The sequence below is a fragment of the Bos mutus genome, chromosome 8 (assembly GCF_027580195.1).
Source record: "Bos mutus isolate GX-2022 chromosome 8, NWIPB_WYAK_1.1, whole genome shotgun sequence".
NCBI classification, from domain to species: Eukaryota; Metazoa; Chordata; class Mammalia; order Artiodactyla; family Bovidae; genus Bos; species Bos mutus.
The window spans coordinates 100,152,937-100,169,844 of NC_091624.1; the positions used below are offsets into that span (position 1 = coordinate 100,152,937).

Genomic DNA, 16,908 nt, shown 5'->3' on the forward strand with positions numbered 1-16,908 from the left:
AACCTTTACAAACCTGAGCAGATAACACTGAGGAGAGCTTGAGGAAGCTGGGTTATTTGGCTGGAGTGGGCCTGTGGTTTGTCTGTCTAGGGCTTCCACGTGGTTGTGCAGAGACCCCTGGAGATCAAGTGTCACTGGGATAGAGACTCAGTAACGTCTGAGGGGGACTGTCCCGGAGAACAGGCTCCAGGACCTGCCGTACTTCAGCCTTACACCCTTACAAACAAGGGACGTCTTCTCTGAAACTGATGATCAGGAGTCTGTGCTCTCCCAGTGGGAGGAGGGGATGAGAGGATGTGAGTAGAAGGCAGGACTCCTGCCGTACCCAGCATTTGGGACCTTCTCTGGATGTGGAGGAAGAATGTCATTTGCAGCATCATCCCTTTTGTTTTTGAGGGGATAGTGCCAATACTTCACCTCCTTCAAGGATGAGATATGAATATTTTGCATAAATTCACTTGCTTTACTAAACACCCCGATAAACCCAATAAAACTAGAATTCTCTATGTGTTGATGTGGGGCTATCATCAGGGTCAGATCCGTGGACCACTACTGTTGAGGCTCCCCTGGTGATGCGTTGGAGAAAAGCCAGGCAAACACTGACTTCCTGTGTTCTTTGCTAGACTTTGGATCTTCAGCCCCCTAAGTCTATTGTGGATGCCTATGTGCTATTAAACTTGGGAGATTCAGTAACAACAGACCACATCTCTCCAGCTGGAAACATCGCAAGAAACAGCCCTGCTGCTCGCTACTTAACTAACAGAGGGTAAGTAATGGGGTGGGGGGAGGCCTGAAGACAAAAGGGACAGCATGAGGTCGTTAGTCCTCTTTTCATGAGGTCTGTTTGGAGGCAGACTCCAGTTTTTCACTGAACCCTGGAGCCTGAAAACCAATCACTGTGTTTGTAGCTTTGAAGCTACTAGAGAATCCACCAGCACATGAACCTCAGCACATGGAGACCTTCTTTTTGAGCAAGTCTACTTATTAGACTCAGCTATCATCCCTGCCACCAGCTTGGCTGATCATTTATGTACAAGGCTCTTCCCCTGTGTGGTCTGGTTATACTTGAAGCACTTGGCAGGGGTTTAACCAGAAATGCATTTACATTTCCTGGTTGAGAGACATATGTTGTGTTTTAGTTTACTGTTTATTTTGGCTGCGCTGGGTCTTTGTTGCAGCCCATGGACTCTCTAGTTGTGGCGTGTGGGCTCTGGAGCGCACAGGCTCAGTAGTTGTGGCGTGTGGGCTTGGTTGCAGTACGTAGGATCTTAGTTCCCTGACTGGGGATTGAACCCAGGACCCCAGCATTGAAAGCACAGAGTCTTATCCACTGGACCACCAAGGAAGTCCCAAGAGACATGTTCTTTACAGAGAACAGCTTTGAGGATTTGCAATTTACACATCCATTCAGCAATCCTTCAGTCATATACCTATTTTAACAGGTATTACACTCATATTGACTTCCCTAGTGGCTCAGACAGTAAAGCGTCTGTCTACAATGCAGGAGACCCGGGTTCAATCCCTGGGTTGGGAAGATCCCCTGGAGAAGGAAATGGCAATCTACTCCAGTACTCTTGCCTGGAAAATCCCATGGACAGAGGAGCCTGGTAAGCTACAGTCCATGGGGTCGCAAAGAGTCAGACATGACTGAGCAACTTCACTTTCACTTTCACACTAATATTATATACTGCTATTTAACAAACCCTGAGTCAAGAAGATCCCCTGGAGAAGGACATGGCAACGCACTCCAGTATTCTTGCCCGGAGAGTCCCCATGGACAGAGGAGCCTGGCAGGCTATAGTCCACGGGTCGTGAAGAGTCAGACACTAAACCACCACCACAGTGCACCAATATCAGTCAGTGTCCCTCCCAGATCTGACTCCTTGAGATTCGTCTGGGGAGATGAACATTCCTGGCCCTATCCCCACTTGCTGAGTCACCTTCTTCAGAGTCAGGGCCCAGACCCAATATGAGAAACAGAATTGAAGCTTTTTTTCCTTTTTTCCCAGTGGGAGAGGACAGCTACCTTGCCCCTCCTCTCACTTGCTGGGCGAGTAACCCATTCTCTTCACAACTTTCCCCTTCTCTCACGCGCATTCAGTCTCTGCCTTTTCCTAGTGCATCCCATGGGACAGTCTGTTCATTCAGACCGAGATATGCGTGTTGTGAGTTTAAGAAGACAGCCCAGATCTAACGGAGGTGAACGCACAGTGGTCTGTGTCGAGATTTTTCTTTAACTTGGGGCAACTACTTTTTTAAATGCATGGCAACTGCCCATACACAGATAGCGGGTTGGTCAAAAAGTTCACTCAGGGCTGTCTACTGTTAAGATGGTATGGAAAAAGCCAAACAAACTTTTTGGCCAACGTCATACATACGAGATTTTAACATTTATTTGTTTTATTGTTTGGCTGGGCCGGGTCTTAGTTGCAGCACGTGGGATCTAGTGCCCCAGCAGGGATGGGACCCGGGTGCACTGCACTGGGGATCTAGGGCCCCAGCAGGGATGGGACCCGGGTGCACTGCACTGGGGATCTAGGGCCCCGAGCAGGGATGGGACCCGGGCGCACTGCACTGGGGATCTAGGGCCCCGAGCAGGGATGGGACCCGGGCGCACTGCACTGGAAGCCTGGTGTCTTAGCCCCTGGGCCGCCTAAGGGAAGTCCTCATGTTATGAGCTTTTATTTATTTATTTATTTTTTAACAATGTTAAGCATCTTTTCATGTACATATTGGCCATCTGTATGTTTTCTTTTTTTTTTAACAAATGTATTTATTTTAATTAGAGGCTCATTACTTTACAATATTGTATTGGTTTTGCCATACATCAACATGAAACCGCCACGTGTGTACACGTGTTTCCAATCCTGAACCCCCTTCCCACTTCCCTCCCCATACCATCCCTATTATGAGCTTTTAAAGGGATGATTCTGTCTTGAGTGGGAGATGCAAGTCCATCAGCAAATAGAAAAGGGCAGATGTTCAAGGTGGGTCGGTGATTCCTACTCTTCCCCTCACCCACACTGCTTGGGACACGCTGCCCACCACCTTGTTCCCTGAATGTTCAGACAAGGCCAAGTACCCCTCTGCCTGAGAGCCTTCGGGTGAGCTCACCTTTTTCTCCTCTTGGATGCTTTTCCCCAAGATACCCTCTTAACAAACTCCCACGCCAAGTTCAAGTCTTCCTCCATAAGGTCATGCCCACCATACTCTTTCTTGCCCTGGCCTACTTTTTCTTAGGTATTAACCACAATCTAGTAACACTTGTGTAGGGTGCTCTTTTAAAAAAACGTCTCTGTCTCTACCTTCTAGGATGTAAGCCCTGCAAAAGCAGGGATTTGCTGTATCCCAGGCACCTGACGGCTCCTGGCATGCAGTTGGTGCTCAGTGAAAAGTTGTTGAATGAATGAATGGGAAAGGCTTCTAAGGACAGAGAAACTAGAGAAACAGAGTTGAGGCTGGAAGAAGAAAACTAGGAAGAGAGAAGTAACCAACACCTTTTTTGATTGGTGGTTATTGATAGTCTTTAGAGAATAGCATGAAACGAAATATACCTTTCCCGAAAAATACATATCCACATTTGGACATAATTTCAGGGGTTCATAGACACACTTACCTACTCCTGAAGCCCATGCGTAGATTCTCAGTCTTCAGAATTGAGCTAACGAATAAATCATCAAGACACATGGCTTCTAGCATTTTAAGAAACAGCCCAGTGAACTGGTCACTGTTCATTGTTAAGATGTTGTTCCTGACATCTCAAAACATCCTTTCGTTCGGACCCACAGACCAGACTTTTCTTTGATTTTAGGACCAGCCGTTCTTGTTCTGCTCCTTCGTCCCTGCCCTGCTTTTGATCTTACAACAATACTAAGTCATGTTGCCAGTTACGTGTTTTTTAATTGCATTGAGTTCCTGGACAAATTTGAACTTACTTCTGTTTAATTTATAGAATGTATTTTATGTGTCCCCCACTCTTGGCTCCACCAAACTGACCTACCCGGAGTATTCCCTTTGCTTCCTTTTTTTTTCCTACCCATTTTTAACATTTTACTTTTAATGAAACTTTATAGGCTACCTTACTGAATAAATAAAATACTCTTATTAAAGTTCCTCCCGCTTGCTCTACCCAGACTTATAAGACTGTAGGTTGCTGCTGGGAGGCTATAGGTTCACCATCGCACCTGCTGCCTCTCATCGTGCCCTCGGTCGAAGCTATGGTTTGAAACAGTGTTTCCACCTTGGAGAACAAGACTTGGTAGACTTACAGAAACACCTAGGTTTGTGATTTTTACCCCCTTTCATGGTGTAAGCCAGGTTTCATCTCTCAGTTCCCTAAACCAGCTTCTCTCCTGCTTTCGTTATCAGCCTGACTCCTCGAGAATTCAACTCCTACGGCTCCCGCCGAGGGAATGATGCCATCATGGCGCGGGGGACATTTGCCAACATCCGCTTATTAAACAAATTCTTGAACAAGCAGGCACCGCAGACTATCCACCTGCCTTCTGGTGAAATTGTGAGTATGATGTCTGTGCTCCCGCTAGAGCCAGCATTTCTCGGGCTCTGGGCGCTTCAGTGCTTGCACTGCCACTTCCCCTTGGGTCTTATTTTTTCCCACACCTCATCCTACCTCCTGCTTTACATAACCCCTCTTGCCAAGCGTCCCATATATGTAGAGTTCATCCCTAAAGAAGAGTCCCTTTAAACTGAGAGGCCTTTTCCTACTTAGAGATTTCTGCTTCATGCTTTAACTAAATCTAGTTTCTTAAGGGTTGAGCTTAAAAAGCCTCCGATTGAGGTTTCATCAGTTCAGAATACTTGAAGGGGAAATTCCAGGTTAAGGTGGAGGATATTTCCTAAGAAGTGCTGTTTTATGACTTCAGTAACATTTAATCAATCATACCTTAGGGAAGGAAGGATACAGAGGACTGTGCAGGCCTGCTTGGGTCCCAGTAGGAACCCCGTGGAGTTGGTTTATTAGAGCTGGAATTGTCTGTTCACAGAGGGCAGGCATGGGGAGAGGTGGGAAAGCCTGCCCTTGGAGTCAGACAAGCCTGGGTTCAAGTCCCAGCTCCACCTCAGACCAGCAGTGGAGCCTTCTTCAGCAATCTGTCTACCTCTCTGAGCTTCACTTTTCTTACTTGCAAAGTAAAATAATATCTGGTTTTTAAGGTTCTGAGGCTTAACCCTGGGTGGCATGCATGCTTCAGTCACTTAGTCAACTCTGCAACCCCATGGACTATAGCCTGCCAGGCTGCTCTGTCCATGGGAATTCCCAGGCAAGAATCCTGGAATGGGTTACCATTTCCTACTCCAGGGCACCTTCCCAACCCAGGGGTCAAACCCACATCTCTTGTGCCTCCTGCCTTGGCAGGCGGGTTCTTTACCAGTGCGCCACCTGGGAAGCCCATCCCGCACAGAGCAAGTGCCCAGGACGTGTTTGTTCAGGGCCCAGCAGGGACAACAGACGAGTAAGTGAAAAGGATACAAACGCGTGGTGAAGTCCCCAGGAGACCAAGGAGGGACTTGCAGTTAATAGACTTTGAGGGCCTCCAGGATGCCAGCTGTCATGGTGGGATCCCTCATTGACAGCCCTACCGTGCACAGAACTCCTAGTCAGATGGTTAGTGCCTCAGCTTAAATAAGGAGACAGCATCAGAGATGAAGAGACATTGGAGTCAGGCCTTGAACTTGAAAGACAGACCTAGACAAGAAACAGAGGAATAAAGAGAAAAACAGATAATGCACAGAGTAGAAGAAAACTAAGAAAAACAATTATTTCGTCAGAGTGATAAGGGATGATTTTCTGTTGGTATAATCAGAAGACAAGAAGGAGCTCTTTAAAAAAAAAAAAGTCCCTAAAAAATTTCACAGGAAAAGTTGACTAGTTGAGAAAATCTTCCAGAAGGTAGAAAGACAAAGGGGAAATTAGGAAATGTAAGAAAAATCAAAGCCTGAACCGAGGAGGACCAGCATCTGACTGAATAAAGATGCTAAAGAGAACAGATAGAATCTGAGAGGAAATTGTTAAGAGTTAACACAAGAAATTCTTCAAGTGCAAAATCTGAGATTCCAGATCAAAAGGTCCACTGACCACACCCAGCCACATGATTAATACTCACTCCAGGTCACATCACTGTGAAATTAAGAACAGCAGAGGTAAGGAGAAGATCTAGAAACTTCGGAGAGGGGGAAAAAAGCTTACGTGCACTCTTCTGGGGATCAGACGCACTCAGGGCAACCCAGGGACTTAGACTGAGGAAAATTGTTGGCACTCTAAAGTCTGTATCCCTCATACGACCAGCCAAGTGAGGGTAAAGTAACAACACAATCAGATATTCAAAAGCTTTAAAAATAATCTGTCAGCCCCAGTCTCAGAAAGCTACTTGGTAATTGTGTTCCACCAAAACGAGAGAATAAACCAAATATAGGGGAAGATGTAGGATCCAGGAAAAGGAAATGCAGGGAATCACCAGGATGCCGGGGAAGGAAGTCTCCTCTGTCACATAAACACGCCTCAGAGAGTCAGCGCTCCACACAGGAATGAGGGCGTAGGGAGTGACACCACGTGAAAAAGACTTTTAAAGTAAATTGCCTGACAGATGTGAATGTCTCCAGAAAAGACTTATGTCGATACTTTAGGTAGTATATTCGTTAGTTAATTGGTAGGGACACAGAAACAGGTGAACACCTGTGCACACACACATACAAATTTATTATTTCCAGTGGGAAAAAAATTTTTTCAATTGCCAAGAAAAGGAAATCTGAGTCCATTATGTGGCTCAGCTGTAAATAGCATGTACGTCATCAAAACATATGGCCAAAAAAAAAAAAAGACAGTGATATTAGAAGGCCCTGGAGAGGAGAGGTTGGGAGGGGGAGGGCCCTACAAGAGAGGTAGTTGAAAGAACTAAATCCTCTAAGTAGGAATTTAATGGATAATAAAAAAAAGGAGAAATGAACTGACTGATTATATACTTAGGGATCCAGAGGTGAGATATCAGAAGAAACCACTAACTTGATGCTTTCTTTAGAAGAGAGGGAGAGTGCAGGGAGCCGATGCTTTATAAGCTGCTTGCTACTCTCAGTTTGACGCACACAAGAGAAAAGCCAGGAGCCCGGAATTCAAACCTGCCAAGTCCACACAGCTGGGTTCCACAACCCAGCCGCTCTGCCTTGGGCTTGTCAGCTCTGTGGTAGTTTTGAAAGCACTTTAAGACACACACTCCCACATTCTTAATATCCAAACTAGTAATAGATACCTCTGAAAATATCGGGTAGGTTGTTTCTTTCCTGGTCTTTGAAAGCATCCAGGCTTTTTGGTTAGACAGAGCAGGCTTTTACTCTGTTTTTTGTGTTTTTTTCCAACTGTTTCTATATTTGTGAGTTCTGTTCATCTGAAGACAGACAGAACCCTACTTAGATTTAGGCAGTGCCGTGTGACATTAACCACAGTCTCCATCCTTTTACCACAATAGTAATTTGTGAAAGCCTACTTGAGAGTTTGATTATATACCTTTCTAGAGCTCCTTTCAAATCAAACACTCCTTTGGACTCTTTGGAGGGGTCTTATTTTCTGACTTAAGTAGTGACAAAAAAAAAATTTCATTACTCACCATCAATGATATCACCTGTCTTTGTGAAGCCTCAGCTCAGCAGAATGTTCAGAGTTCCTATGAGAAACAAACAAATCTGTTTGTTAAAGCTGTTTCTCATACATACTAAGAGATTCCTTATCCCTTTCTTGTCCTTTATTGATTGGTGCTTCATCAGTGTTTCTACTATCGTTTCCTTGACCTCCACGTAGGAGGGTGATGAATAAAAGTCTGCATTTTTGTAATTTCCAAACACGTGACCTTTTTTTGTGTTTGGCCACCCTTCACAGCTGACCATCACCAAGTCTCTGGTACAGAATCAAAACCCAGATTTAGGTGGGATTATCTGCTTTTGCTTTAAAATATTTTAATCAATAGAAGAGTTAAAAAAAAAAAACTGATCTAATTTCCTTTTTCCCCCTGATGCCCTAGGATTTGAATGTTTTTCTAAAATTAGGACAATAAGGCATTTCACTTAAGAGTATAAAATTCAATTTGACAGAGGTAAGTATTAATAGATGGCATTAACTGGAAATTTGTAGACCAGGCAATTGATTGGTTGAGTTTGCCATTGAATTTACAGTGGCTTGGCCGACTGCAGACACTCCTGCATGTCCTCCCAGGACTCACTGGCCTCTGTCTACACGCTGTGCCTTTACTCTGTCGGTAAAACCTTCCTCCTCTCCTCCTCAGCTTGATGTGTTCGACGCCGCTGAGCGGTACCAGCAGGCGGGCCTCCCCCTCATCGTCCTGGCCGGCAAAGAGTACGGCTCGGGCAGCTCCCGAGACTGGGCCGCCAAGGGCCCTTTCCTCCTGGTGAGTAGGACATAGAGACAGCCCTGCAGGCAGCTGCTCCCCTAAACCAGAAGGGAAGCTGGGAGCGAGGCTTTACTTTCCAAGAAGATGCTGTGGGAGAGCAAAGCAAGCTCGGGGAGGCGTGGACTGTTTTCTCGCCTCTCGCTTGGTAGATCGGGGCTTCCCTCACTGAGTGAAGTAGAGTCACCCGGTTCCCCACCATCGAATGTTGCTACCCTGGGAGCCATGGATCAACTGTCTGTACAACAGTTGAGGGGAGGATCTTGAAGTCTATGAAATTACATCCAGAAGTGTGGAATGTATGTCTTTTTTTTTTTAATGGGGAAAGTTTCATGGTTTTCATAATGCTCTCAGGTTAGCACCTGAAGCTTATCTAAGGCCCTTGTCCCAGGTCAGTGTGAGGAGTAAGCTGTGGCTACTGCCTTGTCTGTTAGGTTCACAGAAGGGAAAACATCAGGAGCCTGAAAGTGAAAGTCTCTCAGTTGTGTCTGACTCTTTGCAACCCTATGAACTATACAGTCCATGGCATTTCTCCAGGCCAGAATGCTGGAGTGGGTAGCCGTTTCCTTCTCCAGGGGATCTTCCCAACCCAGGGATCGAACCCAGGTCTCCCACATTGCAGGTGGATTCTTTACCAGCTGAGCCACAAGGGAAGCCCAGGAGCCTGAGCTTTGAATAAACTCAGGGAATGCACTTTTTACAGCTGCTTTTCACTGCCAGTGAATGGTCTGCGTACGGGCTCAGTTAGAAAAGGAAGCCCTCTCTGTGTGTAGACAGCTCCTCAGAACCTTCAGCCGTTTCAGGGCTTGACCCGTAAGCTGTCCCTGTGGGAGGGGGCCCCACAGGAGTTTTTACCTCTGGCCCCTTTGCTGGCCATGAAAGCAGGGCCACTCCTAGGGCCTGGCTTCAGTCCTCAGTGGGGGGCAGAATAGCTTAGCTGATATCCGTTCAAATAACAATGGCTTGAGCAAATCACTGCACTTGGCAAACGCTAGGTCAGTTGATATCCACAAGTGCAGTAAAAAATACATGGCTGTCTTGCAGACAGCCCTCCAGATGCCCAGGTCTTATCAACACTCGCCCCACTTTTTTTAAGTCCATCAGTTTGCAGTGGATACGGGGTGTGGAGAAAAGATATGTTATTAGTTGGTAATTTGTCGAAGGCCTGCTTTTTCTAGAAAATGCTGAAAAGAACCTAAGAAATTACAAAAGGAAGGATTTTAGGAAGGGAGTCAGGCACTGGCAACAGCAGTGAGAGCAGGAGCAGTCTGGGGCTGGGCGGGAGACAGTAAGGTCTGGATAGACGAGTCCTGGCACAGGGGGGCTCTTGAGTCTGGTGGGGCTGCACCAGCCACAGGGCCAAAGAAAGAGCCTGGCGATGGCGAGAGAGGCATCAGTAGTCTCACAGAGGGAGGCTCTTAGAGAGACCTCACAGTGGTCTCACAGAGGGAGGCTCTTACACATCTGAAGCATGGGGGTGGGGCGCAGCTGACTGCAGGCAGGACACACTTCTACCCCTGGGAGCAGGAGGCAGCTCCTCCCATTTATTAGAGCAGGGATTGACATCAGGTTGGCTGTCAGTTACCAGGGAAACCAGAGCTGGGCCATGTCCCTCATAGCCCCTCAAGTAACAGCCATCAGAGGATAAGTGTTTCCCTTTAATGAACTAACAGGTGGGGCCGTCCTGGCTTAAGGGGCAGAGGGCAAGCACGCAGGTGAGTAGGGCGGAGGCGAAGCCCGACCAGGAGAGCAGCGGGTATACAAAGAACAAGGGAACAGCCCTCTTTTAGGGTCCTGACTCTGCAAGTGTCAGCTTCTCTACAGAACTGCCCTGAGTTCTGTCTGCCCAGACAGCCGTGCACACTTCCTTCTGTAGCTGGCCAGCCTCAGCCACATTGTCCGCAGGCAGAGAGGGCCGGGCAGTGTGACCTGCAGCCCCACACAGCCCTCCTCACAGAGCTTGGGGCGTGAATAACCTGTCTTTACAACCATTGCCCCTTCCCCCCAAATGAATACACAGTACATATGTACATAAATCTATACAAAATACCTACTGTCATAAAGAATCTACTCTTTTAAATCTGTACTTTTAAACTTGGAAACACTTTGTGATTTAAAAAATACCTATGCCCAGATCTCATTCCCAGACATTCTGGTTTGGTTGGTAAGGTGAAAGGCCTGGACGTCTGGATTTTAAAAGCCTCCCCTGGTGATTGTAATATCAGCAGAGTTTTAGAACACCTCTGTCTAGCCATGGTTCTCCAGACTTAAAAGAATCCCATCTTCTCCCACCCATGCTTCCTGTAAGAGATTCTGATACAGTAGATCAGGGGTAGTAAGTACCCAAGAATCTACATTTTTTAACAAGCTTCCTGAGTGACCCTGATTCAGGGGATCTGAAAGGATGTTGAGAGCTTTTACGGGTATCTTAATATTATATTACAGTTAACTAATATTTGAGATTTGGGTATTTAGTTAATCAGGTATCCTGGTTTACTGATCATTGCTGTATATTGTCACTTATATGTTATCAATAAAATGTACTTCATAGGAAGCTTTATATCAAGATTATATTCAGTGCAATTTGATCCTTGAAACAGGAGGTATAAAAGCGGCACACAGCAGGTGATCAATTTCTTTCTCTGTAGTATGTTCTGAAAGTTGTGTTTTGATTAAATCTTCTGTGTCTGCTAATACAGCCTACAATAATACCGAAATTCAAGGGGGGAAATGAATTTTCTTTGTGTTTCTTTGTAGTGTGGTTTCCAGACACAATGGGAGTTTGTATCACAAACTAAGTGTGTGGTTAGACTTTGTGGGTTCAAATATCTGACAGACCACTGACTCCCAGGGTGCGGGGCACGGTACCAGTGTCTCCATCCAGGGTTGGTGGAGGTAGAAGCAGAGAGTTCATTTCATTGCCTACATGCTGCTTATCCAGTGGAGGCAGTTGGTCAGCTACGGTGCTATTTATAATGACAACATTTTATGTAAAGGATTAATTGGTACTTAAGAAGAATTTAGGCAGGAGAAGAGTTTTGACTTAAGAACCCTTTTGTAAGGTGTCTGTGTATCTAAAGAAAAACTGTGTCCGAACTACTTACTCTCTTGGTTTCTCAGGGAATCAGAGCTGTCCTAGCAGAGAGTTACGAGCGCATTCACCGAAGTAACTTGGTCGGGATGGGGGTGATCCCTCTCGAGTACCTCCCTGGGGAGAATGCAGACACCCTGGGACTCACTGGGCGTGAACGATACACTATTAGCATTCCAGAAACCCTGAAACCACGAATGAAAGTCCAGATCAAGGTAAGTCAGTGCCTTTCCAGGCCAGGTCCAGCTAAAAGGGGCCCCGTGTTTGTCATCAGTCTTTTTTTGTTTGTTTGTTTTAATCTGGTCACACTGCAGGTCATGCAGGATCTTAGTTCCCCACCCAGGGATTGAACTCATGTCTCCTGCATTGGGAGAATAGTGATGAAAAGCTCAGGGACAGGGCGTTTAAAACACCTTTTTATGATAAAAATGTGAACAGACACACTCACCCCATTCCTGCACCTCACCTCGCCCTGGCTTTGATTAGCACTGAGGTGAAAACGACAGATCAGCCCTGGGTAAGCCGAGGATGAAGTGCGCCACCGTGGTCCCAGGGTGATCTAGCCGCCCAGGCAGACTGAGCTGCTGAGCCGTGTCCCAGGGCGAGCCTCTGGGCCAGCGCCTAGGGGACAACCTTAGTGAAGTGCCTGCTGGCTGCCAACACTTCCTTCCTTGGGCCGTCCCTGGTGAAGGCTTCGAAAATATTCCGAATCGCTAGTAATTGCTGCCCCAAGAGGCTGTTTCTAATTCTCCAGTGTCTCTCACTTGCATCACAGATGCTCTGCAGGGCTTTACCTTGTAGATCAGTACCTGGGGCATCTTGTTAAGTAAAACACAGCTTACTGCTCAGCGGGTCTGGGCTGGAGCCGGCGGGCACCTGCTCTGGGTGCTGGGTGCTGCCAGGGCATGGACTGCACTTGGAGGGGCAGTCTGAGGGCTGGCTCGTCTCCTCCCTCAGCAATTCTCTGCTTATCCATCCTCCCAGCTGGATACCGGGAAGACCTTCCAGGCTGTCATGAGGTTTGACACCGACGTGGAGCTCACTTATTTCCATAACGGGGGCATCCTCAACTACATGATCCGCAAGATGACCAAGTAGGCCCTGGTGTCCCAGCTGCCCGGTGGCAGGAGGAAGCACAGCGTCCGCAGCCCGCAGGCCCTGGGTTGGCAGCGTCCCCGCCCCAGCCTCCTCCCCCGACCCTCCCCTCCACGCAGGGGTGCTGCCTGCCCAGGGCGCCCTGAGGCTCCAGTGTGGATCCTGTGCACACAGAATCAGCAGTTTCTACATGCTCTATTTTTGTTAATCTTTTTATCTTGTTGTAGAATTGGGGAGCTTAGAATGGTGGGACTGTCACTTGTGCCAAGAAGGGAGAGTTGAGCCCTTTAAGGTCACTGATCACTGAATGTTGATTTTTCACTCTTAGCCTCTAATGTTCAGGTGAACACACGTCCGTCTCCTGCCCAGTTTCTGGCTCCTCTCTGTTACCCTCTGCTCAGTGAAACCTTCCCCTGGAGAGTCCTTCGCCTCTGTGTGCGCCACCAGTGTTAGCTGACAAGGCAGAGGGGAACGTGTTCGCACGTGGTGACTAGTCCCTGCACCCCGCCCTTTCCTCCAGTGAGTGACCCAGGCACCTCATGAACAGCTCAGACACTGAAGTTTTTGCTTGTGTACCTTTTGACAGATCCACACTGAAGAAATACGGAGATTTCTTTCAGTAGTTTCATAAAGTTTCCCTAGAAAACTTTTCATATATCAGGAGGAGAACTTTGGAGGTGGTTTTGGTGGAGAGAGATGCAGAACATTTCTAATTTGAATAAGATTAAATCTATTTTCAAGGAAAACTTTTTGACTTTGGTATTGAATTCTGCTGCGTGCGTGGCCCTCATTTTGTGGTATTTAGAGCAGAGCAAATTTCAGACTGCAGGTTCCTGAAGTCCGAATGATCTTCGAGTTTTGTTTGTTTTCCAAAAATATATTTATTTGTCTGTGCCAGGTCTTAGTTTTAACATGAGAACAATTAGCTGTGGCACGGGGGATCTAGTTCCCTGACCAGGAATTGAACCCAGGCACCCTGCACTGGGAGCACGGAGTCTTCAGCCACTGGATCACCAGGTAAGTCTCTCGAGCTCTTTTTTGTAACCACATCAGTAATATGCAGGTCAAATGGCTGTGTTGAACCTCATTTACAAGCACACAAGAAGGTAGCAATAGCCTGGGAGCAGTGACAGTGTAGCTTGGTGAACAGACTATAATAGTTTTTAATCTTCAGCTGGGTTATCTGCTCATTTTCATCACTGAAGTCATTTCAGGCACGTGTCGTAGTCTACTCCAGCTGCCATGATGAAATGTCATAGACTGAGTGGCTCAAACATCAGAAATTTATTTTCTCACAGTTCTGGAGGATAGATGTCCAAGATTGAGGTTCCAGCGAATTCATTTTCTGGTGAGAGCTCTCTTCCTGGCTTGCAGCCAGCCACCTCTCCCTGTGTCCTCGAGTGGCCTTCCCTCAGTGCATGCGCAGATAAAGGATGAAAGGACAAGCTCTCTGGGGTCTCTTCTTACAAGGGCCCGGCCCTCGTGACCTTTATTTAAACTTAGCCTAGAGGCCACATCTCCACAGAATCACAGTGGGGGGTGGACTTCAATATACGAATTTGGGGTGGAGGGGGGGCACGTTCAGTCCATAACAGGGCACCCTATACCTTACAAATTAATCTCCCTCTAATGAATTTTAAGTCTCAGCTTTCAGCACTCAGGGTCTGTGGGCTGGTCAGCAGAACTTGGGCCTGTGTGCTCGCTCAGTCGTGTCTGACTCTGCAGCTCCATGGTCTGCAGCCCACCAGGGTCCTCTGTCCATGGGATTCTCCAGGCAAGAATACCAGAGTGGGTTGCCATTTCCTCCTCCAGGGGATCTTCTTGACCCAGGGATCGAATGTCTTGTTTCTCTCCTGCACTGGCAGACGGAATCTTTACCACTAGCTCCAGAACACCCAGGATCAAATCCTACCCCCAGCTCTCCCCACAAATAATGGAAAAGGCAGGTTCCTGAGCATCCTTGCCTCTGAGATCCTGGGGTCTAGCTTCTGTTCATAAATAAAAATCACAAACAGAATCCTGATGTACAATAAAATCCTGTGACCCACATATTAAAATCAGTCCTAGCATAAAAACACTAAGGGCTGAAAAAACACATCCACCCCTCAGGCCTCCATTGCCGAGCCTGGGAGCAGCCTGACTTCCCACCCTCAGTGCTTATTCTTACAGCTATGACTTCTGGAATGAGGTCCCTTCACCTCTGAATTTCCCTCCTCTCCCTTCCAAACACCCTCTATCGTGTTCATTAATAAAGTGTCTTGGGCCAGTGTCCCATCCTTGCTCTCAACCAGGCTGCACAAATAAACCCCTTTCACCTGGTTTCTCAAGAAGGCACTGGGCACTTACTTTGCAGGTGAGAAGCGTGCTGGGCCCAGCCCCTTCTTCCTGTCTATGGGGTTCCCATCTCCTTGGTTCCTACTGTTTTCTAAATTCGTATCTGCCTAATCCCTCCTAGAGAAACAAGTGCCCCTGGCGCACAGTGAGTTCATTGACGAATTTCTCTTGCAGTGAGTAAGCACATGTGTCTTTGGCTATGGAACAGCTCATGTAGGTGGAAAGTGATCTAGGAGAAGGATATATTAGACAGGACTCTTGGTTACAGTGTTAGAAGCATAATTCAAACAAAAAAAAATTGGCTCAAGAACCAAGGTGGCCATTGCCACAGGGGTGATTGGATCTAGCGACTCAGACTCACTCCTAATTCATTTCCATTTGTGATGGCCTCACTCTGGGCCAGTCCGTGTGCTGGGGGATATGGCCACTGGCTCTGGGATAACAGTTAATAGTTTGTTATCTTAGATCCCAGTGTACCCTAGGCTAAAAATATTGGGAGTTTCCTAGTCACCTAAATGAAGCACCTTATTTTGGGCACAGCTGGCCTTTCAGGGTTGAGTTAGGACAGTGTGGCGGAGCCATGAGAGCTGCTTCTGAAAAACAGGAACCCAAGCTCCATGGGCTGCCTTCTTTGGAAGCTGTTAAATGTCCTGACCACAAACAGAATTTAACATCCAAGTCGTTTTTGTTCACCTGTACAAAGACTATATAATTATAGTCAATATTTAACAGTTTTAATAATTTGAATCCTCAAAACTGAGGTCTACATTTTAAATACAGATTTATTGAGTGGAATTTGTAGTTTTATTACATGATATAATAAAATGAGTTATTGGTATGATCCTGAAATTAATACTCTAATTTGGTTCGTCATCTGATTGGCATCAGGGCTTATGAGTATCTGCTACTGTGGTTCTTCTACTGATAACGTGCCATGAATATGGGGGGGTCTAGGGTCAGTGTAGTTGGGAACCACTGGGTTACACAGGCCTTATTACTGCAGAGCTGACACAGGACACAATGGCCGTGTGCGCTGCGAGTCGTTCGAGGGGAGAGGGGGCAACAGACAACATGGAAGCCTATCTGCCCGCAGAACTGCTTTCTGCAGAGCATCGCACAGCTCCACGTTCCACGGGTCACACTTGAGCCAACACTGACCTGCTGGCTTGCTTGTTTTTAAATTCAAATAATAATCTCAGTTTTAAGGGTGGGAATCAGTTTACTGGCCTTGTGACACAATCAGGCATTCAGAGGGAAATATCACAAGGTCAGCACTGGTGGGGACCACACTTAACAAAAGAGCGGTTGTATCAGATTATATCAGAAACACCTGAGGAACTTCAAAAGCTACCACCCTGCCAGGATGTTCTAAGGGGGTTAGGCATGTGCCCAAGAAAAAGACTCCCAGTTGGTTCTGAAACGCAGCCTCTGATCTAGAAATCCAGTGACCATTTGGGCATCAGTCAAGAGTATGCAATTCTTAAATCCTTACTACTGTTTTCTTTCCTTCAACAAGTCTTGACCAAATGCCTACTCTGTTCCATGCTCTATACCTGCAAGGGCTTGACTTCAGGCTAACGTGAAACAAGGAAATTCTCAGTTTTTCTTGTTTCAGCTTTCGTCTGCATTCTTCAGTTGGCTGTCGAGAAGGAAGGGCTACTCACCTTCATCCAAACTGAATTATTTAGATTTCCAGCAGATCTTCCAGCACTGAAAATCTGCTGTGTGTGTGTGTGTGTGCTCCGTTAACCCTTGGAATTTCGTAAGTGATAACAGCAACAAAGGTGTCCTGGTTATGTTAATGACTGACCTTTGGACCACACCTAAGGGAGGGTGGGCGTCCCTGGTGGCTCAGAATCTGCCTGCAGCGCAGGAGACCTAGGCTGGCAAGATCCCCTGGAGAAGGGAATGGCATCCCACTCTAGTATTCTTGCCTGGAGAATCCCATGGATGGAGGGACCTGGTAGGCTACAGTTC

The 16,908-nt window shown here is 46.8% G+C and overlaps 1 protein-coding gene and 1 non-coding gene across 3 annotated transcripts in view; one reads left to right on the top strand and one right to left on the bottom strand.

Moving 5' to 3' along the window:
• The window catches only part of ACO1 (aconitase 1), a 64,910-nt gene extending 51,567 nt beyond the window's left edge, over window positions 1–13,343 (top strand). For both annotated transcript variants that reach the window (XM_070375985.1, XM_070375984.1), the window contains exons 17-21: window positions 624–766; window positions 4,369–4,516; window positions 8,289–8,411; window positions 11,532–11,717; window positions 12,487–13,343. In XM_070375985.1, the coding sequence (XP_070232086.1) occupies window positions 624–766; window positions 4,369–4,516; window positions 8,289–8,411; window positions 11,532–11,717; window positions 12,487–12,600 (714 nt within the window). In that variant the 3' untranslated portion in view covers window positions 12,601–13,343. The remainder of the gene's footprint in view (window positions 1–623; window positions 767–4,368; window positions 4,517–8,288; window positions 8,412–11,531; window positions 11,718–12,486) is intronic.
• Window positions 1,273–1,345, bottom strand: TRNAE-UUC (transfer RNA glutamic acid (anticodon UUC)). Its single transcript has one exon. It is a non-coding gene; the product is annotated as a tRNA-Glu (tRNA).
• Window positions 13,344–16,908: the final 3,565 nt, after the last annotated feature.